This window comes from Mauremys mutica, chromosome 18 (genome assembly GCF_020497125.1).
Source record: "Mauremys mutica isolate MM-2020 ecotype Southern chromosome 18, ASM2049712v1, whole genome shotgun sequence".
NCBI lineage: Eukaryota > Metazoa > Chordata > Testudines > Geoemydidae > Mauremys > Mauremys mutica.
In genome coordinates this window covers 16,656,361-16,683,900 of record NC_059089.1, presented here as the reverse complement: position 1 = coordinate 16,683,900, position 27,540 = coordinate 16,656,361, and the positions used below count along the sequence as shown (strand labels likewise).

The 27,540-nt window shown below is 43.2% G+C and overlaps 1 protein-coding gene across 3 annotated transcripts; it reads right to left on the bottom strand.

Annotated features, from left to right (window-relative positions):
- Positions 1-833: 833 nt before the first annotated feature.
- Positions 834-27,346, bottom strand: ODF2 (outer dense fiber of sperm tails 2). 3 transcript variants are annotated; one of them, XM_044993050.1, is made up of 20 exons: positions 27,079-27,346; positions 25,029-25,113; positions 21,656-21,781; positions 20,731-20,901; positions 18,519-18,685; positions 17,445-17,574; positions 16,630-16,761; positions 15,839-15,913; positions 15,545-15,616; positions 14,445-14,561; positions 12,307-12,492; positions 11,193-11,302; positions 10,052-10,187; positions 8,683-8,793; positions 7,988-8,092; positions 6,044-6,202; positions 5,103-5,203; positions 3,851-4,013; positions 3,342-3,467; positions 834-2,464 (listed from the first exon to the last, which is right to left on the bottom strand). In XM_044993050.1, exons 1-20 carry the CDS (start codon positions 27,300-27,302, stop codon positions 2,291-2,293), a joined length of 2,670 nt encoding a protein of 889 aa, XP_044848985.1. In that variant the 5' UTR covers positions 27,303-27,346; the 3' UTR covers positions 834-2,290. The 3 variants fall into 3 exon arrangements, with proteins under 3 accessions (XP_044848985.1, XP_044848986.1, XP_044848987.1); XM_044993051.1 differs by lacking the exon at positions 27,079-27,346 and adding an exon at positions 24,060-24,213 and having other exon boundaries at positions 25,029-25,119; XM_044993052.1 differs by lacking the exons at positions 25,029-25,113; positions 27,079-27,346 and adding an exon at positions 21,881-22,021.
- Positions 27,347-27,540: the final 194 nt, after the last annotated feature.

Genomic DNA, 27,540 nt, shown 5'->3' with positions numbered 1-27,540 from the left:
GTGTAGACATACCCTTAGAAATCCCACCCCAACTGCATAAAAGGTGGAGCTGGGTGTTCCTGTGGGAGAGAACACTGATAGACTTGCGATTCACTCAAAAATAATGTTGGGAGGTGGCCAGTCATCAAAGACCTCAGCTGTAACAGAACAAGAGTTCTGTATGCTTATGGAAGTGAGCCATCTCAGCCAAAAGGGCTGCCTCTGTATGTCTCTTCAGAGACAATGATACAAACATCAAGGAAGCTACAACACATGGAACGTATGAAGGAGCCAACATTTTCATTTTCCACAACACAAGAGCAGAAAAAAAGTACTGGACCCTATTAAAATCACAAGACACAGAGGGCCTTTTCCCTTGCTTCCTTTGGCAAATGTAAAATTCAAAGACTAGGATACATGGTCAATTGAGTCCTTGACACTTCTTGATTCAGAATGACAGGACTATGGTAATTTGTGCTGGAGCTGGAGGCTAAAAAACTGGAAGATTAAATGAACTGATTTTCTTGATTTTATCATACATTTGACTATCAGCGAAGACTGCTTTCTCCTCCCCTTATTGTAAGGATTCATTTCCCCTCAAACAACTGCAGCATTATCCCTCATCTCATGAACAAATTTATGTATTTTGAGCACCAGTGCTGATGGTTGAAAGGTATATTAGTTTTGATCATCTTTAAAATAAGATTAAATTTAAAAAATCCATGAATTTCCTTTGAGACATTAGCTCCTACAAAACACCAGAAGCATGATGGAGGAGAATGACAGTGGAAAGACAATGAGGCAATTTACAAGATGAAGTGTCAACCCCAGAAATAACACACATTTTAAACTTCTGAAATTTAATAATTTTATCATAGCACCTTTTGGATTTTTTTAAGTTACACATTAAAATGGAACTCTCAAATACTGATTAAAAGAAACTTAGAAATCCCTTATCAAAAACATTCCACCGATGACTGCATCTCATATAAACAGAATTGAAAAAAAACAAAAACACACACCACCAAAAAGCCCCCCAGCCAAACAGCTGGGGTTGAAATGCAATGAATGTTCACTATATTTCAGAACAGCTGCTTACTGGAGGGCACAGTAGAGCCCACAGGGCCTTGACATTCCTTCACATCCCAGAGATGACCTCACGTCACAGGAGTATGTGCAGGCTGGCTCTGAGGGCAAAGCCAAGCATCAAGTCTGTCTTTTTATTTTATTTTTTCCTACAGCTGACTCAAAGCTCCCACTGTATTCGGACTGGGGTCCTGATTCCAGACCTACTGAAATTAATGGTGTCAAGTATAGAGGGGTAGCCGTGTTAGTCTGGATCTGTAAAAGCAGCGAAGAATCCTGTGGCACCTTATAGACTAACAGACATTTTGCAGACTTGCATCCGACGAAGTGGGTATTCACCCACGAAAGCTCATGCTGCAAAACGTCTGTTAGTCTATAAGGTGCCACAGGATTCTTTGCTGCTTTTGAAATTAATGGGAATCTTTCCATTGACTTCAAGTGGCTTTGACTCAGATCCTGGGATGTGCAAGGAATGCAGGATCAGCTGTTGGGAGGAAAAGGGCATCCAGAAAATATGCAGATTAGAAGCATTAACACACACCAACCACACACTCAAGAAATAATAAAGGATTAGACAGTATTCATGAATCAGGTGAGAAACCTTCAGAAGATACAATTTCATTGTTCCCCAGTACAAAATTGTTTATAAAAAGGGTGGCTGATCAGGAGGTAACCTATTCTCAGCGTGGATTCCAGTCACTTAGTTATCACTATTGGGTTCACACTTGTACTGGTGGCACTATCTCCTAATATCCCCATTGGTCAGCTGTATCAACACAGTATGTGAGAGTTAAAAACAAACATGATCTCTGCCGTGTGAGAAAAGAACATAAGGTAGGAAGAGCGAAAAGGAAGAGACGGAACACTTACAAAAATAAAAAATAGTGAATATGATTAATTAAAAAGCCCACCAGGTTAGTTACAAGAGAAGTAACCACTGGGGGATTAGGAGATGAAAGGGAAAGCATTCCCCACATACTTCAACCCAGATGTTTTTGGGCATGGCTGATGATGCAGTGCCAATCTCCAAATAGAAAACAATTCCACTTTCCTGTTGTACATCGCTGCAGCTCCATCTCACCCAGACAATGAGAATGAGAGGAAGACTTCTCTTTACACGGACTCTGAAATCCCAAACAAACAGTTTTCTGGACAAGATATGGCTTTGAAATCGGGCCCCCCTTTTGTACCTCTCAATAGCAGAGGGACAGGGAAGGAACTATTATCATGGAGGAGATCGGGAATGGATAGGTGAGCTCATTAAGGCACTTTCTCCAAAGACATTGGCGTAAGAGGACTTGAGGAACTGGACATAGTTTTGCATGCTTCGGTTGGTGCTTTCAGACTGCTCCAGGCGATCCTTTAAGTCCTGTAGACGGCTTTGGTATCGGCGCTCTGACTGCATGAAGAAGACACAAAACACAGGACTGAAGGCTAGCGAGTTTTCATTCTAGTCACGCTAGCCTTAACTCTTGTCATTCTCTGGGATTTTTAGGAACAATGAGTCACTGCAACAAACACCACATAACACAAAGTCTATCACTCATTTCACTCAGTCCCAACCCCACACATCAACTTGTATATAAACACACAAGATAACACAGCCAATCAGAACAGGAACTTAACATTCTGATTAACTAATGGTTTGAAAAAAACAAAACAAAATGGAACCACTCTCTAGGAAGAACTCCGGAAGTTATCACCTGCTGTAGGTCAGCCCTCTTCCAATCCCAAGGCTAAAGTAAACAGGGAAAGAAAATGGGAGACCAAATGTAAAGATCCCCTTCAAAAGAGAACAAAATCTCTCTCCTAGCAGGGAAACACTCCTCAGCCCCTCTCTCATACATCCAAAGGTGATGAAAGGGAGGAGAATAACTCCCCCCTAGACGTAGCAACACCTGCACTGTCTGGACCCCTTCCGTTCTCCTGGTTTTTGATGTAGTGTTTGTCTGAACAGTATGGTGGGTCTGATTCTCCTCTCACCAGTGTAAATTAGGAGTATCTCCATTCAAACTGTTAGTATAAGTGGCGAGAATTAGGCCCTGTGTATTTGAATTAGATTGTAAGCCTCTTGGGGGCAAAAACTACATCGTCCGCCACACTTTATACTTCACTAAGCACACTAGTGTGTTTCACCATCACAGCAGACACAGATACACCGCAACAAAGTTACTGTACAATTTCTTCAGCACACTGACGGGACATGGGATTACAGACTCTTACTGCTGCTTCAAAGCTACTAGTTTATCAACAAACATCCCCTCCAAAACACTCACGTCTTCTTTGCTCCGACGCAGCTGGTTTAGTTCTGTTTTCGTCCGGCTCAGCTGGGTCTCCAACTCCAGCATCTTGGACTGGGCTGCCCTCTCTCTGGATGCTGCTCGGTCCCTCGTTTGTTCCACCTACAAGTAGGAACAAGGCAATAACGCTTTTGCTTTGGCAAGAGTGTTGTCCATACAAAATGCTTTGCTTCTGCTATGGTAATAACTTCCTCACCCTTCGCACTAGCGGAGGGCTGGACATATTTTTGTTTGATTCTGGCAAAGACAAGAAGCATTTGAGTCTAGCATTTTTCCTTCCATTTTTTGTGCCTACTGGAGACAAAGTACCAACTTCATTTTTTGCTTCTGCTTCCTACAGATAATGCAGCAAGAGGAAGCAAAATTAGAAGGCTGGTGATGGAATGTAGAGGAATCCCCTTCCATCAGCTGGTAACCTGCTCTCCTGCAGTTTGGGAGTTCCACTGAATTTGATCAGTTTCTTACTCTGACAAGGAGTTACTAACCTGCCTTTTGGCATCTTCAATGGCCATCTCCAGCTGCCGAGCCAAAGAGCTACACTCACGGGTTTTCTCCTCCAATCGCAGCTGGGATTGATGGATAGACTCTTCCCTTTTAGCTATGACCTGAAGGAACTCTATGTTCTGTGCACCCGTTGTCTCTAGTTTCCTGGGTTGAGACAGCAAGACAAAGAATTTTAATCAATCATTAAATACAATTTGGTTCAATATGCCTCTCCCTTAGGTCACTGGTTGGTCAGGGGACATATCAATCTTCAACTTCCCCTCCAAAGATCAGGACCTCTGAGCCAAGCAGAGTTTCACACTCCACTTCTAACACCAAAGAATTTCAAGATGGGGGGCATGCCTGAACATACTGCACATACTCACTGACCTGTCCTCACCATAGCATCACCAATGAAGGCGAGTAGAAGCACTGAGAGATACAGGAAGTTAAGAACTGCCATGCCTGATCAGACCAGTGGCCTATCTAATGCAATATCCTGTCTCTGACGGTGGTCAGTACCAGATACTTCAGAGGAAGATGTAAGAAACTCCACAGTGGACAGTTATGGATTGCCCTTTCTCATTGACTTCAGTGGAGCTCCTCCAAGAGCCAATGGTGTGGGACCAGGCCCTTTGTTCCTGTTGATTTTTCTAGTGTGCCTGCAGAGGGCTTCAGAGTGGCCCACACAGAAGAAAATTTCATGAACATTTTTCTTCTTAAGGTTACTTAGCACAAACTACCAGACTGAAGACTCAGGATGGGCATAGACGCTGAATAAGAGCCAACCTGAACCTTCTTTGATGACATACAAGTAAATCTCATTTTTCCTATGCTCACATCTCTGGCAATTCCAAATTTCAGCAGGGATCAGGAATAACATAGAAAAGGACAGTCTCAGAGTATTTCCAACCTGGCCAGAACAAGAAGTACTTGAAAGCTCACGAGGAGGAAAAAAAAAAAAAAAAGGGATGGGGGAAGGAGTAGTCCTTCTGAGGTGTTTTCCTGACTAAAGAAGTTACATCTTCTCTACAGAAGCATTCCAAACTTATGCAGGCAAGACCACCTAACTTTCTGATTTAACTCTACAAAGGCTCTTAAATGCATAAAGGCTTGAGGAGATGGTAAGGTACACACAAGCAAGCCAGCAGCTGCCTTAGTGCCTTGAAAAAGGGACTAAGGAAGGTGAGGAGAGGAGGAGGGAAAAAAAAAAAAAAGTCAGGCAAGGAGAGCAGGCCAGTTATATATTCTAACCTCTCCAGTTCCTCTAGCTTCAAGATCAGCTGCTTGTTCTCCTCCTGGGCAGATTGATACTTCTCTCTTGTCATTTCCATTTTGTCTCCCTGGAGCTCAATCTAAAATGACAGAAAATAGACCTTACGTAGGAGGTCAATACAAACCCAAGACCAGCCAACTAAAATGGGTGCTGTTCTTGGGGGAGGAGGAAACCCACAGCTATAACACCTTCAATTCACAATTCTGGAAAGTCCTGGAGAGGGAAATGGAGGCAACAGTATGTGAAAGAGCAAAAAGCTACATGTCAAATTTGTGTAGTTCCTCCAGGTAATGTTTAGACCCATCATGAAATAGAATTTTTCCACACCATATATGAGCGGTCAGATGCCATAAGAGCTTGATAGTAGAGCAGCCACCTGCAAGCATAGTGAAGCATACAGATTAGAAGAAGCTTGTGTGTGGTAATAAGGTCGGCAAGAATTCAGAGCCTGAAATACTGAGAAAGCTAATGACTTGCATGGGATTATCAAAGCAAAGCACATAGGCCGCAGAATCATTCAAGGCCCCTGTTGGCATGGCATCAGGAAGGCAGGGGGAGAAAGTAAAAGCAGAGCTACATTTGTGAGCGGATGATCATGACAGTGTGGCAGCCAATAAGCTGACCTGGGTGACAGAAGTGAATGAATTCTGGGTTCTGCTTCTCTTCAAGACCCAGTAAGATTCTGCAACTAAGCAGTTCGAAAGAAAGCCTTGAAATAGCAAGGAAAGCCACCAGCTAAGTTACTATTCTTCCTAAACAAAGACATGCCACACATCTTTATTTTGCAGTGCAGATGTTTTAATCATTTCAAAAAGAGACAAGTACAGAGGCAAAGACTGAACTTCCTGCGACTAGAAACTCATCTTGGTCCCCGGCTTGCAGACAGTGCAGCTGTGGGTCCTTTCTGCCAGTCCCTTACCCGCTGACGAAGATCTGTAATCATAGCAGAAAGGTCCATGTTCTTCTTTTCATAACTCTGCAGCTGATCCTGACATTCTGCCAGCTTTGTTTCCGTGATCTTCAGGATCTCAGGCAGCTTTTCGAGTTCAGCAAGCTGTCTCTGGAACTGCTTCCGAGCCTATGGGGGTGAGAGGAATGGACAGAGTGGTCTGTTAAAAACAATTAAACATGTGACCTTATTTCAGACATTTCTGAAGAGTCTGGGCTAATAAATTTTTGAGTCGGTTGGTGCTATCTGTCCACCAGAGCATCTGTTTCCCAGCAATAAGGGTGTGACGTTGCATTCTATATGATTTTATGAAAATATGCTAATGAGTTTAAATATAATGTAACTGGAATATGCTTCATGCAAAAGGTCTCTTGCAAGGTATCATTACAAAGCTTATAATCTCCTGAGTGTGGTCATCCTATTTGTATAAATGTGTCACTCTTGTATCTGAAACTAGAAATATGAAATATAACTCTGAGGGCCTATTGTAATTATGCAAAGTGTGGGCCATTAATGGTGGTTTGGAATCTTGATGACTCCCATTAACCAGGACAATTGTCTGCAGATGGCTCTGTTTTACTTGTAAGTCTTCCTGTATACGTGTGTGCTGGCAAGTGGGTAATGAAGTCTTACAGTGACATGTGATCATGTCACCTGAACTGGAATCCATCTTTAACCCCTGGTGCTTTTCCATTGAGAAGGAGAGGGTGGGAACCCAGAGAGAGCCAAAGGATTCCCGCCTTATGCGAAAGATATATAAATGAGTGGAACAGAACAAAGAGAGAGCCATCATGAGGCATCCCCTAGCTACCACCTGAGCTGGAACAAGGCCTGTACCAGGGGAAAGGACTGTCCCCAGACTAGGAAGGCCTCCAGTCTGTGAAACAGACTTATTGAAACATCTCTCAGGGTGAGGTTTTATCTGTACTCAGTTGAATTACTGTATTAGGCTTAGATTTGCATATTCTATTTTATTTTACTTGGTAATTCACTTTGTTCTGTCTGTTACTACTTGGAACCACTTAAATCCTACTTTCTGTACTTAATAAAATCACTGTGCATCTCTCTCTATCAGTGTTACAGAGCGCAAACAATTTATGAGTTTACCCTGTATACGCTTTTTACAGGGTAAAACGAGTTTATTTGGGGTTTGGACCCCATTGGGAGTTGGACATTTGAGTGTTAAAGACAGGAACACTTCTGTAAGTTGCTCTCAGTTAAGTCTGCAGCTTTGGGGCACGTGGTTCAGACCCTGGGTCTGTGTTGGAGCGGACTGGCGTCTGGCTCAACAAGACAGGGTGCTGGAGTCCCAGGCTGGCAGGGAAAGCAGGGGCAGAAGTAGTCTTGGCACATCAGTTGGCAATTCCCAAGAGGGTTTCTGTGATCCAGCCTGTCACAAAGGGCATGTCAGATGCCTGGCCAGCAATGGAACTGCTCATTGTAATGCAGATTCCTTCCTCTATTCCAAGACACATTCATGTAGATTCTGGGGTTCCCACAGGGTGTGAATGGCTACAAATTCTGGCTTGAGTTTTATTAATGTATATAGTATTCTTGAGAACAACTGTTCCATGACAACCACTGAAAGACAGGATGCACAATTCAGAATCAATGACACTGAGCAACCCTCTCCCCAGTGAAGGGCATTGCCTCAAATGGACACTATGTCCCACAAGGGTCCTTGTCAAATACATTCTGAAAATTCAGTGCACTTGGCAAAATAAATACTAGTTTTCACTTCCATTCTCCCTTGAGCTGAGCTGGGGGAAAAGACAAAGCTGTCTGGAGGACATCTTTTATTTCCCTCAGAGTCCAAGCACATTTGTTTTCCACTACGCCATGAGAGGAGGGCAGCCCTGAGTGGCTGCCATGTACCAATTTAATGGTCGAGGGTTTTCTTAGAGGAATAATTACCAACTCAATCTCCTTGTTCATTTCATCTTTTAGCGTCTTATTCTCTTTGTCACAAAGCTCCAGTTTCACAGTCACCTCATCAGCTTCCATTCGGGTTCTCAACACCTGGGCACAGAAAGAATTGGCACACGACTTATGTTAGGGTTTTCAACCACAGATTGCTACACACTGGCACAATTACAATTGTTGAGATCCAGTAGCAGGATTCTTGTGAACCTCTGGACACCCCCATCCCAAGTTCTGGAGCTTTTCCACCTTTGTACTTTTTATAGCCTTCTCACCCTTCTTTATGCTGTCCTCCGAAGATTTCCCCCTTTGCTTCTTTGTGCCTTTCCTCCCTACCACTCCCCCTAAACCCAGGTCTTTTAGCAAGATCTTTACACATGGACTCAGCTTCTGCTAACAGAATGGGTTATCAGGGTGTGCAGAGTGAAGCAAGTTTTCCACAGTCCAGAATATAGCAGATGGCAGCCTACAGGCTGCCATTTGAACAGAATAACCTATAAAAGCTTTTGCATAAATAGATTTGGTTTATTAGAGCCATGAAAACCAGAAAAGCAAGACGACAGATGGAACAGGGCAACATCTGATAGCTGGCAAACAGAATTAAGGCATGAGAGAATAAACCACAACAGCAAAGGAAGAAAACAAATTTGTGTGAGGAGGGAAGGAAAAAGGAGGGTTGAATAAAATACCTGAGACTTGTAGGTTTCAATCAGCCCTTCATAGTTCCTGAGAGATGCCTTGAGCTGCTGCACCTCCATCTGAGCTTGGTTCAGCTTCTCCTCCACTGGCACCATGGTAGCCTGAATGGAGAAGACATCTTCTATTCAAGAGGCAGTGCTTGGAACAGGCTAAATTGTCCCCATGTACATTAAACTAAGTTAAAGCAGTGGCTGTGCCAACTAAGGGTCAAGTTCTCTGCTCGTGTAACTGGCAGAGTCCTATTGACTTCAATGGACTCATAGACTTTAAGGTCAGAAGGGACCATTATGATCATCTAGTCTGACCTCCTGCACAATGCAGGCCACAGAATCTCACCCATCCACTTCTATAACAAACCCCTAACCTATGTCTGAGTTATTGAAGTCCTCAAATTGTGGTTTGAAGACCTCAAGCTGCAGAGAATCCTCCAGCAAGTGACCCATGCCCCATGCTGCAGAGGAAGGCGAAAAACCTCCAGGGCCTCTGCCAATCTGCCCTGGAGGAAAATTCCTTCCCGACCCCAAATATGGCAATCTGTTAAACCCTGAGCATGTGGGCAAGACTCACCAGCCAGCACCCAGGAAAGAATTCTCTATAGTAACTCAGATCCCAACCCATCTAACATCCCATCACAGACCACTGGGCATACTTACCTGCTGATAATCAAAGATCAATTGCTAAATTAATTGCCAAAATTAGGCTATCCCATCATACCATCCCCTCCATAAATTTATCAAGCTTAATCTTAAAGCCAGATATGTCTTTTGCCCCCACTACTCCCCTTGGAAGGCTAAATGGAGCTTCACCAATGCATGCCAGCATAGAACATGGCCTTACATCTGCATGAGAGTTTTTCCATCATGTTCCAAACACTTTTAAATGAGCTGTGTCCACTGGATCAGGGTCCAGATGGTTTTGTAGGTGTCTGGAGAGGATGTCAGGCATCGTTCTGTTTTGGAGGCTGTGGTTCTCCCTATAGATATGTTTTTTATTCCCTGTCCAGATGTATAATTGGATGACACAATATATAATCCAGGAGACCAGGCTGGTAAGCATGTCTCCAATCCCACATACTGAATCAGAGGGTAGAAAAAGCCTATTCTTCCCCTCCCGTAACAAACCTTATATGTTCCTTTCTTCACAAATTTCAGCCTCTCTCATCCAAGTCAAACAATGGAACACAGGACTGAAAATACAGTCAATCCAACTACACTAAGGTTATCAATGCAACTTGATTTGACATCAAATGGGCTTAAAGGAGATAATGTGTCTCTGGACTTACAGGGGTAGCAGCTGCTCACTACTATTTTTCCCTTATGCTAACATTTCAACTACCAAACGCCTGGATATTCGACTGACCTTCAGCCTTTCATTCTCCATTTTGAAAGATGTGCTCTCTGTGGCCTGCCGGTGCAGTTTATCCACCAGAGCATCTCTGTCTTCCCGCATTTTGTCCTCCATGGAGGTCTGTTGCTCCAACAAGTCTGTAATACGGCTGCCATGCAGGAGGTGAAATTAACCATTAAATGATAAAGAGAAAAAAGTCTCTTGGTCTTTGAAATTCAGCTTCAGGAACAAGACATCCTTTCTTTATTCCCCCTTTTCCCTCCATAGCTCATGCATGCACACACTACAAACTTCACTCTGGTTTCCTCTGCTGCTCCATTCCCTTTGGGAAAACAGGCAACCAGATGTTACTGGGCTGCTGGCATTTCATTGCAGTGGCCTTGATATATATCATATCGGAGTTGTATAGGCTAATGCAGTGGTGCCCATCCTTAGAACACAGGAGGGCCACATAAACCTAAGCACCTCAAGCCTTGTGTGCGCCAAACAGATTCTACATATTTTAATCAGATTTAAAGTCACCTGTATTGATTTATAATTTTAAGTTCAGCTTGCCTCATATGCATTTAGATAGAAACAACCTATGTACAGTATTGTCTATTTACAGACTTGTATAAATTAAAATGATGTAAACAACAAAATGTGAATGAATCGGCCATTAGTATATTGTTTTGAAGCAGGCTGCAGGCCTTATGAAATGCTCTGGTGGGCCACGCACAGCCCATGGGCCATAGGTTTGGTACTCTGGCTAATATGGTACTTCCCCCTCTTGCTCCTATGTTCAGTTTTCTCTGTGGTGACTGCACTGTGTTGATACAGACAATTTTTGCCCCAAGCCCCACAAAAACAGATCAGCCTTAATGAAACTACTATGCATATTGTGAGCCATTTTGAGATCCTTCAAAGAAAAGTAAGTATATGTATTTTACAGAATGGGCAGCAGGCACAGGGATAAGTGACTTGATCAACAAATCATTGTGGGAGTCAGGAGTAGAAGCCAAACCTCCTGGCTCTCAGACCCTCTCACCACTAGGCCACGCTGACTCTAGCTTTCCATTGAATACTTATGGTCCAACCTGGAGATTCGAGGAGTCCCTTCTTGAACAAGTATCCGAGCTCCATTCATGCTGGCTCCCCATGCCAGAGCTCTTACCTGTTCAGCATAACAATCTCAAGCTCCAGGTCAGTCTTGTCCTTCACTACTTTGTTGTAGCGGCTCCTCCAGGACTCCAGAGTGGACAGTGCCTCAGTAACGTAATTGTCCTGTCAAACAAGAGAAAGATGGGGAATGAGAGAGGCGAGACTGACAAAAAAAAATAAAAATCACAGAACGACAGTGATGTGCAAAGTGAAACACCACGGTAGCACCAAACACTCTGGAGATAGTACTTCTGCTCAACAGCAGTCAGGTTTGAAAAACAACATTAATTCCTTTTACCACTCCACATCCTTGCCAAATAACATTTTCCAATGATGCTGTCAGCTCACAGCCATACTGGCAGAGAGAGGAGGGGCTCCTCTTTGAAGACAACAAATGCAGTAGTTAGGAATGCAAAGCAATAGCTAAGAATCTGCTTTGGCCTTGAACACAGGAGATGACCCCAAAAGAACAAAGTTACTCAAAAGCAGGAAGGGGACAAGTGGTCTAAAATGTTCAAGCTTTTCTGGTTTGTCCTAGTCACAACCTTCCTGCTTTTGCTATATCCTTCAATCCCCTTTCTCCAAAGGCAAATCTAGGTGTCTTATTTATTTATATTCTCTGCTCTAATTCTCTTCCCCAATGATTTCCTCTTTGCCAAAATAAATTCCCATTTTTTACGCCTACCTTTTTTCCCCCCTTTGCCACTATGAAAATTTTCTTTGTCAACTACCAATTCCATGCATAACTCTGAAAGCAGCTCAATACTGAAACAGCATGCAAGTACAAAAGCAAAGCAAGGCCCTGCAACCTTTTGTCCATTTCTCTCTTCCCTCGGCAGGCTCTAACGGTACCAGGAAGTCTGCACAAGATCAAATCTGCTAGTTTATCACATGATATAAATCATCTCATGCTCTTGTTCAAAGGAAGGAGCAGTGAACAGTGACAGCTGAGAAAAAAAGGCTTTGTTTTAAATGTAGTGCAAATGGGCTGAGGCCCCAGTACAAAAAATAACCTCATTAGATAAAGCAGCTCTCTCCCCCCAGGGTTGGAATCAAAAGTCAAGGATATGCAGACACAGACAGAGACTCTAAAGGATTCTCTTTCCCTCCTCCCTAGGACCAACTACCTTTTCTGCTAGCTGGACGTTCAGCTGCTCTGCATATTCCTCACTGCGCTCTGCCCGCTCTTTCTGGGCACGTATGGCTTTCTTCAGGGCCTCCTTATCACGCTCCCCCTTCTGCCTCAGCTCTTTTAGCTGTTCCATGATATGTTCCACCTCCCCCTTATGCTGAGCCCCATTGCGCTCCAGATTCTGGAAAGGAAAAGGAAAGAAATGAAAACACATTCTATGTGAAATGCTTTATCTTCAGTCAAGAGGGGCAACTCATCTCCCAGCAGCCGAGGAGAGAGGTGGACATAAGCCATCTATCAATGTGGTCCAGCTTGGAGTTACTATAGTGTCAGTTCAGTCTGCCATTCCTACTGTAGCGCTGTCCACTTAATTCATGGGAGGAGATGCAAGGTGATCTTGAAAACCATTCTTGCAGTGGCAAAGGCAGGCTGAGATGCCAAACTTCCAATCTTAAAAGTAGCATGTAGTGTTCCTGTGTGCTGATAAACACAGCTGCCACATTTCACTCCCAAGGCAGCAACTGGTTCCTCTTAGTGCAATTTATAAGCGATGATAGATCCTTTAACCTTTTTACTCAGTGTTAGCATATGCTAAGAGAGGAACCTTCAGTCTCATTCTCTTGTCCTAAGACCAGTTAATAAGGGTAATACCTCTTGGGAACCAGCTCAGGAATTGTGTTTCAAGATGAATCAAATAGACTAGAAATATTGGAAATGACTGCTTAGTATAGAATTTAAAGGTTAATATTACATCAGAACCAAACAAGGTGAGCTCTGAACTCTATTATATTTAAATACACTGAGCCAAATGCAAACCTAGTTTAAGCAAGTGCAATTCCAGTGACCTAAAAGCTGCACATCCTTACACTAGGTCCAAATTTGGCCCAATATTTATTGCTATATGTAAGAAAAGATTCTTTTCTTTCCACCACGTGTGGCATACTTCTGCTCAGCAATGAAGTAATCTTTCCAGAATGCTTTCCAAGGTAGATATAGACCAAGCAACCTTTTGTTCTACATAGGAATATCTCTTTTCAGTTAAAATGCATCTGCCTTGATAATTCATTGTATAGAAGAACATACCTGTACATAGCCTTTTTCTTAAAATTACAGAGATGGTTAACACACAGCTTTCATCAGGATAACCCAAAGCAACGTTCTTAATCTCAGTACCTAAGAACTGCCATACTAATTCAGACTATGGTCCATCTAGAGCAGTATCTTGTCTGACAGTGGGCAGTACCAGAGCTTCAGGGTGAGCATACAGGACAGAGCGGTTGAGGTGCTCCACCCCAATTCTGCTCCCAGCTTCTGGGAGTCAAGAGGTTTAGGGTCACTACAAGCATGGGATTGCATCCTTGACCATCTTGGCTAATAACCTATCCTCTACGAATTTATCTAATTCTTTTTTGTTTTTTAATCCAATTATAGTTTTGGCCATCACAACGAGTTCCACAGGCAAACTGTGCATTTGTATAAAATAGTACTTCCTCTTGTTTGTATTAAATGGCTGACTATTACTTTAAATCGGGAGACCCCTGATTTTTGTATTGTGTGAAAGGATAACAACAACACTTCTCTATTAACTTTTTCCACACTACTCATGATTTTATGTGTCTCTGTCATATTCCCCCTTCATTGTCTCTTTTCTAAGCTGACCAGCCCTAATTTTTGTAGTCTCTCTTCATATGGAAGTCGTTCCAAACCCGTGATCATAGGCATCACCAGTGAAACAAACACACTTCTTTGCAATCAGATAAAGAGATCCATGGCAGGAGTTTCCTTTTCCCAGATAAGTTAAATAGTTTCCCAGCCCTCCTGATATGTGGTTCAGCAGAAACCATCTCTTTAACATAACTAATTTGAGAGGAAATCTAAAGTAATAAGTAATTTACTTGACACAATTAACCCTTAAAGTTTATGATTTCACTTCATACAAGTGAAAAGAGTTTTCGTTCTCAATCAAAATTACAGAAGAAAATGTACAGCAATGGCATAAGCTGTACAGCAATAGCCAGCTTATGCATTTCATTATTGGATGGGCATGGCATGGAACAGTCACTGACTGCCACTCTCTTCTTCAGTGCATTCAGCTGATCAGTTTGAATGGTCTGGTGAATACCAAAAACATACCCGGATCTGAATAGCCAGACGGTTATTTTCAGCTTCTTTATTTCGCAGCTGAGCCTGTAAATGACCCCTCACAGCTTCCATGGATTTGGAGAGTTCGCATGCTGTCTTCGCTTGATCCTAAATATGAAACAAACAGGACTAAGTGTTGTTTTCCCAGGGATCGAAGCAGATGGGACATTTCACACCATGCAACAGTTCAGGCCTTTGCTTCAACAAACACCAGCAGCTATAACTGGAACTGCCAGAAAGAGGACTCTCAGAGATTCATTTTCTTAGCCATGGGAGCAGGGAGACAAGACATGTCAGTCAAATTTGCCCAGGTTAGCTAGTGTGTGTAAGCTCTGAGGGGAGAGCCATGGCTTGCTGGAATCCAGCAGTTTTGTCCAGAGAGTTACGAGAACAAAATGTTTACAGAAAACTATAGTAATTCTAAATACCCCCAAAACAAGTATTCTGCATTACGGTGTTGATGAATGGTATATTTCCTATTCCACTACCACAAGCCCTGTCCTTCTCCCCACCTCCCTGACGCACGCTCAGAGATCCTCTCTCCATCCGAGTGCACCAGTACAGGATCCCCCTTTTTCTAAACTGGCATAGAGTCTAGATCCCACAATCACGCTGGTTGACCCATCTGCAAGGATTTTCAATGAACTAAAATACACTCCACTCTGGCCACTGTTGCCATCTGCTTCCTAGGAACTTAGGACCTAGGGGGAGGCAGGGCACATTAGAACCTGAGGCCATGGGCAACTGAAGGTTCCCAGCAAAAGGAGATCACCCATCAGGACTTGCTGCAGCAAGGCACCTAACCTGGCTCTGCCTCCAAGCACTTGAGACCCTCCCAAGCAAAGTGTGCAATAGCAGCTTTGGCAACACCCTAGGAATAGCCAGTCCTGTGGTGACATTTGTTGCCTAAAGTCTTTGTGATGGACATTATCAATACATCAGCAATTCCATGTGGGGATTAGATAGGCATCTGCCAGTTCACACAACAAAGCAGAACCTGCAATGCCTTAATTCAGAATAGCTGTCTCAAATTCCAGTTTTGAAGGTTCGTGTGTGTTCTAAAAGAGGTTGTAATAGAAAAGGGAAACTACCTTTTCTGACTGTATTTGACTGATGAGCTCTTCCACCTCCTTCTCTTTCTCCTGTAGCCTCATCTTCAGATTCTGGAAGACAAACACCCAGATCCTAAGTGAAAAAGAGACTTTGTTGCTAGCAGTGGAAAAAAGGGGCTGTTTTTAAAGAAAAAAGGCCAACGTAGCTTTCCCCATCAGGCTCAATGGCACCTCTGCAATGTGCATCACTATTGGTCACCCATGTTTTAAAGAATAAACCGTAAATCTCATCTTTTCCCATGTACTGAAAGCATGCTTTTGCTCTTGCATTACCGCTTTCTCTGCATCCGAGTCCGACAGCCTTTTTAGCAGCAACCCCTGCTGCTCCATCAATTTCTGTGCATCTTTCTACAAGAGAACGAACAGACAAGAGCTCATTAAGCTTTTTCCAAAGCCACCCTCCATGTCCTAACCCCAAGAAAACTTGCCTTCCAATTTAAGGTGGACCTGAGAAAGTTATCTATCTACGCCAGCATTCAAGCAGCAGTTCTCAGATAACATTAAAAGGTGTCAACCCTGCCAACAAGTTTCATTTTCAACCCTCTTCCCCTCAGAACTCCCATCCCAGAAACCCTTCCTCACTCCCATCTCCTTTAACCCAGTCAAAGGCGATACTAAAATGCACAATGGCAAACTAAGATCTTGCAAACGTATCCCACTTTGGGCAAACACAAACCTTTGATGGTTCCTTTTACTAGAATCATGGGTGGCTGAGGAAGTACTTTGCCACTGGCCTGCCTTTGACCAAAGCAGCACACGTTCAACAAGCTGCAGTAGGAATAGTAATTACACCAAAGTATTATCGCTCCTGCAGTTTGCCTAGCACTCAGAGCTCTTAACATCTTCACATTACTGTTCAAACTTTATCTGAGCCTCAAAGGGGAGGGGTAAGATCTATATTACAATTAGGAGAACCAAGGCAGAGGGAGGTGAAACATTTGTCCATGATCACATAGCAAGTCAGTTGCAGAGCTGGGATTAGAGCTCAGGAGTTCTGGTCTCTGTCCACTAGACCATGATGTCTCTTGTAGATCAGGGAAAGTTAAACATGCAGCACTGCTCACCTCCCGGTTGTGCTGTTCTTTAAGTAGATCCCGGAGTGTCCTATTGGTTTCTTCAAAAGTGCTTAATTTCTGTAGCAGCAACTCTTTTTGCCTTGTCAGCGTATTAACGTCTGAGCTGGTCATGTGTTTCTCCTAAATAAAGAAAGACATGGTCATATTTGTCTGCAGTTCAATATCTAGAGCAGGGGTCGGCAACCTTTCAGAAGTGGTGTGCCGAGTCTTCATTTATTCACTCTAATTTAAGGTTTCGCGTGCCAGTCGTACATTTTAACGTTTTTAGAAGGCCTCTTTCTATAAGTCTATATTATGTAACTAAACGATTGTTGTATGTAAAGTAAATAAGGTTTTTAAAATGTTTAAGAAGCTTCATTTAAAATTAAATTAAAATGTAGACCCCCCAGGACCGGTGGCCAGGACCTGGGCAATGTGAGTGTCACTGAAAACCAGCTTGCGTGCCGCCTTCAGCACCCGTGCCATAGGTTTCCTACCCCTGATTTAGAGTCTGGTATGAGCGATGTATACAATACAAACACAGCATAACAAAACAACTTGATCATCAGTGTCACATCTACAAAGGGCAGTGGGATGTTAAGATGCTGGCTGATAAAATCTGAAGTCATTTTGAATTTACAAATGGGAGTTTACTTGATCTGGATTTCAGTATCTTCTGCGCCCAAAGGCCTATCAAGCACTTTAAGCACTAGAAACCTCTCCACTTTTCCTTGACGACCTCTGAATCAGTAATTCTGTGTCAGCCCTTGGAACAGCAATGTGGCAATACAGCAAATGTTACAGTGAACTATGCCATCACTTACATTTTTGAGTCTCCCAATCGTATCCTTCAGCGCATGAATCTGTTTGGCTGCTGCAGCTCCATCCATCTCCGCCTCAACTAACTTGGACATCAAACACTCTTTCTCATGCTGCAAGTGCCTCTTCTGCATTCTGCAAGAAGAATACAGCTATCAGAAGAATGGATAGTCATATGCCATAACCAGGCTGCACAGGTAACGTCACCCTTAAAGGAAGCATTGTAATTACAGTTTCTGATCAGAGGATAACCGATAAAACCTCCCAAACTAAACGATACACCACAAATATTAGAAATTTACCATTTTTCAATCTTGGAAGTGGGTTTTGGTGGGGATCAGCAGACCCTACCAAACCTCCTGTGCTTGCTAGAAGCTCATCTCTCAAATTGGGAATATCAGAGGGGGCCAATTTTGGGGTTCTCTCAGAGCAACCTCCCCCACCAAATACTAAACCCCAACACCTTTTATCCTGGATATCAACAATCCTAAGAACCTATATCTCACCAGAAATAAGCCTCCAAAATGGTATCAGCTGAACATGAAGCTGGCCATTCTTAAAAAACTGGAGAGAACACAGACAACTAGAACTCAAAGAAACCCTCCATAAAGGGCTCAAAGCCCTTCCCAAGCTTTAAAAATTATTCATAAAGCTCTTCTGAAAGGTTCAGAGATTTATTTTCCATATAAACTTTAGTGTGTGTGATGGGGAGGGGGGAGGAAGAGGGGAGATGACTCACAATCAAACATGAATGTTTGACTATTTCCCCACTCAGTGAAAATGACTGACAGAATGAGCTAAAACATTACTTGCTTCTAAATAATTGCCTCAGGAAGGCTGATTTTTTTCTACTACCACAATGAGATTCCCTAGGGAAAAATTATGTCACACTGAGGAAAGAGGGTTTCACTGCAACATTAGGCAGGAAGTAGATAGCCAATTCTGCAGTGCCACTCAGCCCTATGGTCCTGGGAGCAAACCAGAATTAAATTTGTTAATGTTTTTATAAAAGAGAGACGTGCTCTTTAAACTTCACTACAGTACATGTACACATAGGAGTTAAACGATAAGTTCTTTACAAAGTAAGATCTTTCTCCTCCTTTATGCGCTCAATGTTACGTCGGAGCAAGGTATTCTCATGTTCTGTCTCCACCAGCTCCTGTGTGACTTCATCTAGCTCATCCTTCTGCTCCTCGAGGAGACGCTTTGCCATTTGCTGTTGTTCCTCCCGCTTCTGTATCTTGGCCTAAGGAGGACATCTTATTTTTATGTATATAGAGCTTTACACAAATCATGTTGCTTTTATGGTGTTACAGATGGTTCAGATCCCCCACCACTGAAATGCAGCAGATGGTCAGCAGCACACAGCAATGCTCCTCAACAGTTTAGTAGATGAAGAATACTATATCAGCGTTCTCAGACTTTAGCAACCCAAGGACCCCCATTTTTATTTCAATTTTTTTGCGGACCCCCAAGCTGCTCCGCTCAGCCCCAGCCCCCACTCCACGTCTTTCCTGCCTCTTTCCAGATCCTCTCTCTCTCTCCCAGTACCTCCTACATGCTGGGGAACAGCTGTTCCACAGCATGCAGAAGGCACTGGAAGGGAGGAGTTGATCAGCAGGGCTGGTGGCCCCAGACATGATTCTGCCCCCTCCCCTGAGTGTGCCCTGTTCCAACTCCTCTCTCTCCCTCCCAGCGTGCAGGAGGCGCTGGGAGGAGTTAATCAGCGTAGCTGGCGGACCCCCTGGGGTAACCATCCCGGACCCGCAGACCCCAGTGTGAGAAACGGTGCTACAGATCAATTGCTGAAGATATTTAGGAATGCAGACTGACACTTTACGCTGGAATTTAATCAATGCACCAGACGTACTGCCTCTACTCAATAAAGAAGAAGGGCCTAGTGTTCCCCTAACTAATTAAGGTTAAAACTGGTGACATGGATGATACTTTCCATGTTATATCTACAACATTAGCCTGCTTAGATCCCATTTATATTTAAACCATGTTGTAACTGGTTTGGAGGACAACTGTTTTGTAATCATAGAATGATAGGACTGGAAGGGACCTCAAGAGATCATTTAGCCCAGTCCCCTACATCATGGCAGGACCAAGCACCATCTAGACCATCCCTGACAGGTGTCTGTCTAGCCTGCCCTTAAAAATATCCAATGATGGAGATTTCACAGCCTCCCTGGGCAATTTATTCCAGTGCTTAACCACCCTGACAATTGGGAAGTTTTTCCTAATGTCCAACCTGAACCTCTCTTGCTGCAGCTTAAGCCCACTGTGTCATTTTATCAGAGTTTGTGATACACTGCTGGTCTAGCCATACAGGGCATAGCCCTCACCTTTGCGTTCTTCCCACTGTACGTCTCCAAAGCCAAGAGACCGGCTCAGCCCTGCTGTCCTCAGGTGCAATTATTTGAGTTTAGACATTTGAGTTACCCTATCATGTAATTGACTTTTGTTTTTGGAGCACAGACAGGCTCAAACTATTTATGATGATAAACAGGACTTCTGAGTTAGGTAGACTATTTTGCTTATAGGTTTTGAGATTTTTAATTAAAACCACACAGTTACACACCAATATAATTGGGATATATTGCCTGCTCTGGGGGAAGCTGAAAGAAAGGAAAATGCCTGTGGTCTGCCCTCACCATGCTAGGCCTGTTAGAGGGTTTGGGCATCACATTAAATCTAATCTTTAGAATTCTGTATGCAGACTTTCATGGGACAGCTGTTAAAATATTGACAAGTACTTGGCCATTTAGATTACATGGGATAACATGGCATCACTGAAGTGTAAGTTCCAGTAGCGAGCCATGAGGAATATACTGTTCAACAAGACAACCCTGAGAGCCTATGGGTCCATGTGGTAAGACAATACTTTCACCTTTAGGGAGGAACATCTTTTAGGTTTAGGACCTTGGTGGGAACAAGACTTTACACATGGAAACTGAAGCAAAGCATCATCTGTGTCATCCATGTTCCATGATTCATTTTAGCATAAGTAAAAAAGCCTCTTGTTAATCTGTAGTTGAGATATAGCTAAACTGAATGAAAGCCGAAATCCACCTTGCTAGCAGACAACGCTAGTGTAAACAACGCATCAGAGTAGCTAAGCCCTTCTCAATAAGATATGTAACAAATGAGTTGAGCATCCATTTGCCCTTTATCACTGTACCCCAGTCTTTAGCATCCTCTTGCCAGGTTTCCTCTTTCAGTATCACTTTGCCTAATCTGCAAGCCCCTCCCCATTACCCCCCCGTGAGCCTTTAGTAGTCTTCTCACCTCATTCTTCAGTGTCCCCACTACATTCATCAGGCTATCTATCTTCTTCTCATATTTGTTCATTTTGCTGTGAATAGCATCCTCCTCGTCTGTAGAGAGGTCACTCAGACGCAGCACAGAGAGCAGTTTTTCTGAATCTGGAGGAGTAATTTCCAAGCGATGGGTTGGTCCCTGGTGGGGATGGAATAGTCATGGCTTTTTTTAAAAGGTACACGCAATGTTGTAACCTTAGCATCTCCAAAACCAATCTAGGACTGAATCACATCTCTGAAAAAATTCTAATGAGGGCAAGATAAAATACCCAGGCTATAATCCTCTCTACTTCAACCTGTTTCAGTCAGTTGTAAAAGGCTCTTAATGTGGAAAAATAAATACTCCCAAATCCACCAAAACAGCACATGTAGGGATTAGTTTGATCGTCTGATTGTCATGAAGGAAAATCAGAGTTCAAATTCCAAGCCAGTAGGAGCTGGGAGTGAGCAGCTCATTCAGCCCCTGGTGGGAAAGGGAGCACAATACACTCCTTTCTAGAAGTCTTATGACAGTCACAGAGTAGCAATAGTGGCCTATAAAGTGAACTGTGCCCCAAGGTAAGGTCTTTTAGAGAGGAAAGTAGAAAAGGAATAAATGAAGGGGGATTTCTCCAGCCTTGCAATATCGAGGGGGGGGGCAGGAGTCGGAAAGAGGAAAAAGGGACAGATAGCTGTTGACGAAACAGACACATGATGAATCCCCCATTCAAAATCTATTTGTATGAATAAATTTCCAAAAGCCAGAGATAAATGTTGGATGTTTAAAATGATTGCCAGGTGGTAGTGGTCACCTTAACTAAAGTCTAGCACCCTCCAAGCCAACAGTAAGGTAAAAATCTAGGTACCATCTCTTAGTCCAAGCCATCCGATTAAAAAGCAAAAGTCAGCCATACCTCCCATTTGTAGGCAGACTCCCGGATGGATGTTTTGCCTGGGGGCATCCAGGGGACCTTGGTTTTCACCCGAACGCTTCGGCGCACGTTCACGGTATCCCCTTTCATTTTCTGTTTGTGTTTCGGCTGAAGGAGAGAGAAAAACAAAATAAACCTCATAAGACTTAAAAAAATCATTTGAACCTTTAATGCTGTAAGAGTTAAATGGCACAACATCATTCTTACAGTAGTACCACAGACTGCTTCACATGGTATATCAGAGAGGAGAGTCAGCAGCTGGAGGAACAAGGCAAAGCCAAGCACAAGAAAAACTTATTGAATAAATAGGAGATCACATAGCCAAAATGAAAGCATTCTTGCTATTTGTCAGCCAGGGCCTTTATGACATCACTTGTAGCTCTGCCTCTTGTGATGCGATGAGGGCCTTGGTTACCCTGTGAAAATAGATCTAGCTGGTGTTAAAGCAGGTCTGTCCTTTTTTACATTTTGAGGGAGAGTTTGCTTGCTTGCAAAATTTTACATCAGGACTTGAGTGACAACCTACTTTCATTTCACTTCTTTGGTTTATTTAAATGTCTTAATTTATAAAGCACTCATATTAAAAACAATACCTGGAATGCTGGACATAACAAACATGAAATAAATCAAACTGGGCCCAGTGACAACATTTAAATCAAGGGGACTGGGACAAAAAGCAGTCCAAGGAGCAAGAGCATATGAAAATAAGGCCAAGACCTTAAACCAAACCTTAAAGACAACCACAGAAGAACATCAGATATCACAGGAATTTAGTGGGAAGAGAGGTCCCTCAACTAACGATCACCTGTTCTTAAGCCCAATTCCAATTAAACCTCAGGTGAGAGAGCCTTGGGTGGAGTAAGGGGAAGTATGCAAGCTGCTGTATATAATTGTACATATAGTCGTAATAGCTTGAGTTGGCCTACTGAGAAAGCCCAGCTCAGAGAGAATGACAGATGGGAGAGAAGGGAGGACAAGGTTAGACAGAAAAAGGTAGTCTTTCTGGGAAAGAGAGGAGATGCAGAAAAGCACTGCCACAACTTCTATTTCTATGCAGGAAGAGCAAACTAGGTGGATCCTCCCTATCTCCCAGACCTGACTCACAAACAGTAGCCATGATGTATTAATGGGTGTTTGGGGGGATTGATCTATGAAGATCCTGGAAACACTTTCCCTGCTTTGTGACTAACAGGTATTCTCACTCCTATATGGGTTGATATTAAGCTTCTTTATCTAAATGAAAATGCAGCTGCTTTTTGCACAATTCTGAGGCTTGATCGGGTGGTCCAAAAGCAAAGGAAGCATATAGCTGAGTATCATCAGGCATACCCCATTAAAATATTCACTAGTGGCATCTCTCTCTCTCTCACACACACACACAGGCAAAATATAACTGTTGCAGACTGTTAAAGAAAAATAAACTAGCACTCACTACTTGGGTCTTCCATTTCAAGAATGACCTCAACCTCTGAAGAGCATTTCACCTGCTCCAACTAGCAATTGAAACCTAGCCACCATTACCTGCTAATCAATTATAACTAAGGCTACTTGCTACATCCTCTTGGCCAATGCCCAAGAGAAGATAGTCCAGACTCATAAAAGCTGTCTGTGCACCAGCAGATGACTTCAATCCAGAGTCTTCTTAAATCTAATCTTTCATTTAACCTGATACAGGTGGAATTTGAGATCTCCAGCTACCATCTTCCTAACAACCCTTCCTCCAGACAAAGGGATGATCAGAAAATGGGCAGTAGCTTGCCAAGATGTTAACCCAGAAAAATGTGTTAAATTGGGGCAGGACTAAAGTTAAAATATCTTCAGTGTCTAAAAAGCAACTGTAAAATACAGTATGGTTTTCCTCAGCAAAAAAAGGGTGTCAGGAAAGTCTAGCTGCTAAAGCAAAGGAATGTGTTTTACTCCTGGTTCGGTCATGACTGATTGTATGATTCTGGACAACCCACTTAACTTATCTGTGTCTCAGTTCGCTCACCTGTAAAACGGCTGGTGTACTTCCATATCTCATGGTAGAGGGAGGGGTAGCTCGAAACTTAACTAAATGTTTGTAAAATGCTTTAAAGACCATTGGATAAAGGCCCTATAGAAGTACAAATGGTAACCCAACTATACATGTAAATATAAAACTAAATCCCGTAGATTACCCATATGAGATACAGTTTCAATTTCTAAGATTACTTAAAAGTATTACTGAAAATTCACATTGAAATGAATGCAGTTAAGAAGTCAATCTATCTTATTTCTCTAACCTACTATCTATCTATTCAGACCTCAAGTGGTAGAAACAGACCTTGAACTTTCAGTGGTGCTTCTAGGACCCTTCACTTTTCTGGTCTGTAGCCCTTACAAACACCCGGCTACACACTCCTACCTGGCTTTTTGCAGGTGTTGTTTTCTGACCCTTTTTTATATGGACATGGACAGGGGTGTTTTCATCCACGTGAACGTGCAAAGGGGGAGATGAGGAGCGGTTCTTCATGGTTCTTCTCCAACAAACGGGAAAGGGCAATACAATGAAAGGAAACCTGTGAATAAGGAAACTGGAAATAATAAAATTTCCCTACGCTCCAGTCAAACTGGACAACTGCCTCTAGCCACCTGTCCCCAGACAGCTACAATTGCTGAGATGGGTCAAGGTATTTAGGCCACAGTTTGAGCTTCCTTTCAGTAGCACCTGCCTTTGTGGATCACATGCAGCTTTGGTGTAAGATCTGGAATAACTCCATAAGCTTCTATTTACACCATGGCTGAATCTGGCCCTTCATTTTTGTTTGGACAAGGGATGGTACAGACAATGTAAAGATAGTGTTGTATTGGTAGAGGGTGTCTGTAAGAGTCACCAGAGTTCAAGGTCTTAGAGCATGCCAGGGATCTGATTAGCAACACCATCTGATTTTGAACAAAAATTTTACAACAGGGCCATTACTTTGACCAGCAAACTAAAGAATTTAGGAAAACTAAAAGGAACCCATCAGATGTGCCATATGAGCCCAATCCTGCAAACATGCATGTGCTTAATTTTAAGCATTCTGAATAGTTCCCTTGATTTCCATGGGACTACTCACAATTCTTAAAGTTAAACACATGTGTAAGTGCTTACAGGACTGGGCCTATATTTGTCTCTGCAGGTTATTTCTCATAAATTATGCATGTATTTTATTTCCACATTAATTATGTGCCTAATACACAATAGCAAGGTATGAAAACAAATTCAAAGTTATCAATGCACAGTTTAATTCCTTAGTATTTTATAAAAGTTTCCTTCTTAGAAAAAGAAAAGTAGCACCACTAACCTGACTACAGCAAAAAGGATTACATCATTCCAATCCCAGTTACTTACAGTTAGCATAAGATCCTCAGCTCCTTGTGACACTTTTCTCTGTGCTGAGATTGCAGTTATCTCGTTTTTGCTGGAGGGGGGACACCTGATGGCAGAAATATTAAATAGATCACTAGTAGTAGAGGATGCTAGTTTCCTTAAGGTTCCCATTCCCTTGAGTAGAAAGGTAACATCCTGACTCAAACATGTTAAATACCTAAAAACCGCTTGACAAAAGAGTGAGCCTTAGCATTCTTTGCACAAGAAATGTTAAAATAAAAAGATTAAAATAAGTACTTTGATTTTCAGGTATGAAATACACATTACGCTAGATAATTAATTTTAAGATGCATCATACGTAAGACACCTGATTCTGCCTGCAGGGTGGATTTGCCATAAAAGAGAAAGTTTTTATTCTTTCTGACCAGTGGTTTGGGACCAGTGCTTACCAGATGTTCCCGATCCTGAAAACGATATGTGCTTTCTTTTTCCAAAATGTTTCTAGCCCTGGCATGTCACAAACTATTAGATCTTCAACTCAAATCATTCTGATCATCATCTTGCTACTCCTGCCCAATTTTCACTACTGCTGTCTCAGGAACTGCTACAAACCAATACTGCCTACTGTCTAAATGCTCATAACAACAGCAGCTTTTCCAATGTTATAAAACAGTTTCATATAAGCAAAATAACCATTACAAACAGCTATAGACAAAATGCATCACACTATTGACCCTCTGTGCTCATTATTGCAATTTGGTGGGAAAGAGCAGCAAGAAGTGAGGACTACATGGATAAATGGCAGGAAAAAGAGCAGTAAATTAACAAAGGTTCTTATAGATCTGTGGAAAGAGACTAGATAGTTATTCTTAACAGATTATGTTTATTATGGGTTAAGATGATAATTTGGAAGCAACATAAACTAAACCAAAAGAAAGGACACTCATATTACAAAATAAGAGCATCTACACACAGGAAGTTACACCAATATAAATATAGTGGTATAATTTTTTTGTTTTTGTTTTTTAACCACACACAAATTATACTGTTATAGTTATGCCAATAAATTTTCCCATGGAGATGAACCCTAAAAATAGTTTTAGCAACAGTTCAGTATAATTGACATAATAGAATCTTGCAGGATAAATGCAGTAATATCCAAACCTATTAGTTAAACGTCAAGCAGAGTCCAAATGTGGGGGGAGGGGGCACGAGAGAATACCCCCAGGCTGGGAAGATGTGTATTTAGAAACTGAGATAGAGTTTGCTGAAGTGAGAGAATTTCTCCAGCTTCTTGTTAGATAAGTGACTGTAAATACAGTTGGTTTGTTTGGTTATCTCATTCTTGATAAGTAAATAAACCCTATTAATGGGCAGAAAACCTACATCAATTACAGTGCAAAAGAATGAGGGAATTCAAAGCTGAACCTTGAAAGACCAAGAGCAATATTAAACAGTCTCATTAGAGCCAGCACATTTTGTTTTCACCAGCAAGAACAGATATTTTAGAAGAATAAACGAGCGGTCTTTGTCCAACAGCAATCACTATTACTAACTCTTGTTACTTTACCTCACATTAGGAACGAAATAAAGCCCCAGTTTCTGGAGTCATTTTATTTCACAAAAATCTCTTTTTAACAAGTAAGTTTATCTAGCCCTCACGGTTGCAGAAAAAGGCTTGAAAACATGACCCCTAAAGGCTTTTTTTTTTTAAATAAGACGGCAACGCTGAAGCCTGAAAAATTACTGTAAAAGCTTCCTGACTGTTCAGCCAGCCTCCTGATCTCAGAGGGGGATGGGGACTGGCTCGTTTCTGGGAGTCCTTAGGGGGCGGATGGACGAGTCACAAGGCAAAGGGCACGTCCCAGACACCACAGAAACCATCCCTGAGAGGCAGATGGGAAAGAGCAGCAGCAGCCGCCCGCAGGGTGTGACCCGCTGCAGCGCATGGGCTGCGGGGACCCCCATGTCCCTGCCAGTCCACACTACCCCAGCAGGCCTGGGGGGGCTCGGGAACCCCGGGATCCCACTTCAGCCAGCGCCCTCCGCCCGGCTCCCCAGCCCCCCTCACCATGCGGGGCCGAGCCGGGTTCGGAGCCGCCGCCTCAGGATCTCCTCGAAATTGGCGGCGAGGCGGCGGTAGCTGCTGCTGTTGCTGCCATGGAGACCCCTGGTCCGGGGCGAGGGGGGACGGGGCAGGGGGCAGCAGCAAGGGCAGGACAAGCAGCAGCAGCAGCGGGACCCGCCGCCGAACTTCCGGGTCCGCTTCTGGGACGCTGCCCGCAGCTCCCCCATTGGGCGATTCAAACCCCCCGTGACCCCGGCTCGCCGCCGCGATTAGCTTCCAAGGCCCGTCGCGGCGTCACAAGAGCCCGCCCCCTTCGGGCGAGCCGGGACGTGTCACTATGGGAACGCCGGGCAACAGGCGGGCGGGGCAAGGCTGCGCTGAGATGGGGGCTGACTCAGGGCCAGGGGAGGTGGGGGGCGTGGGGGAGAAGGTCTAAACCCCACTGATGGGGGAGGCGGGGCCCTG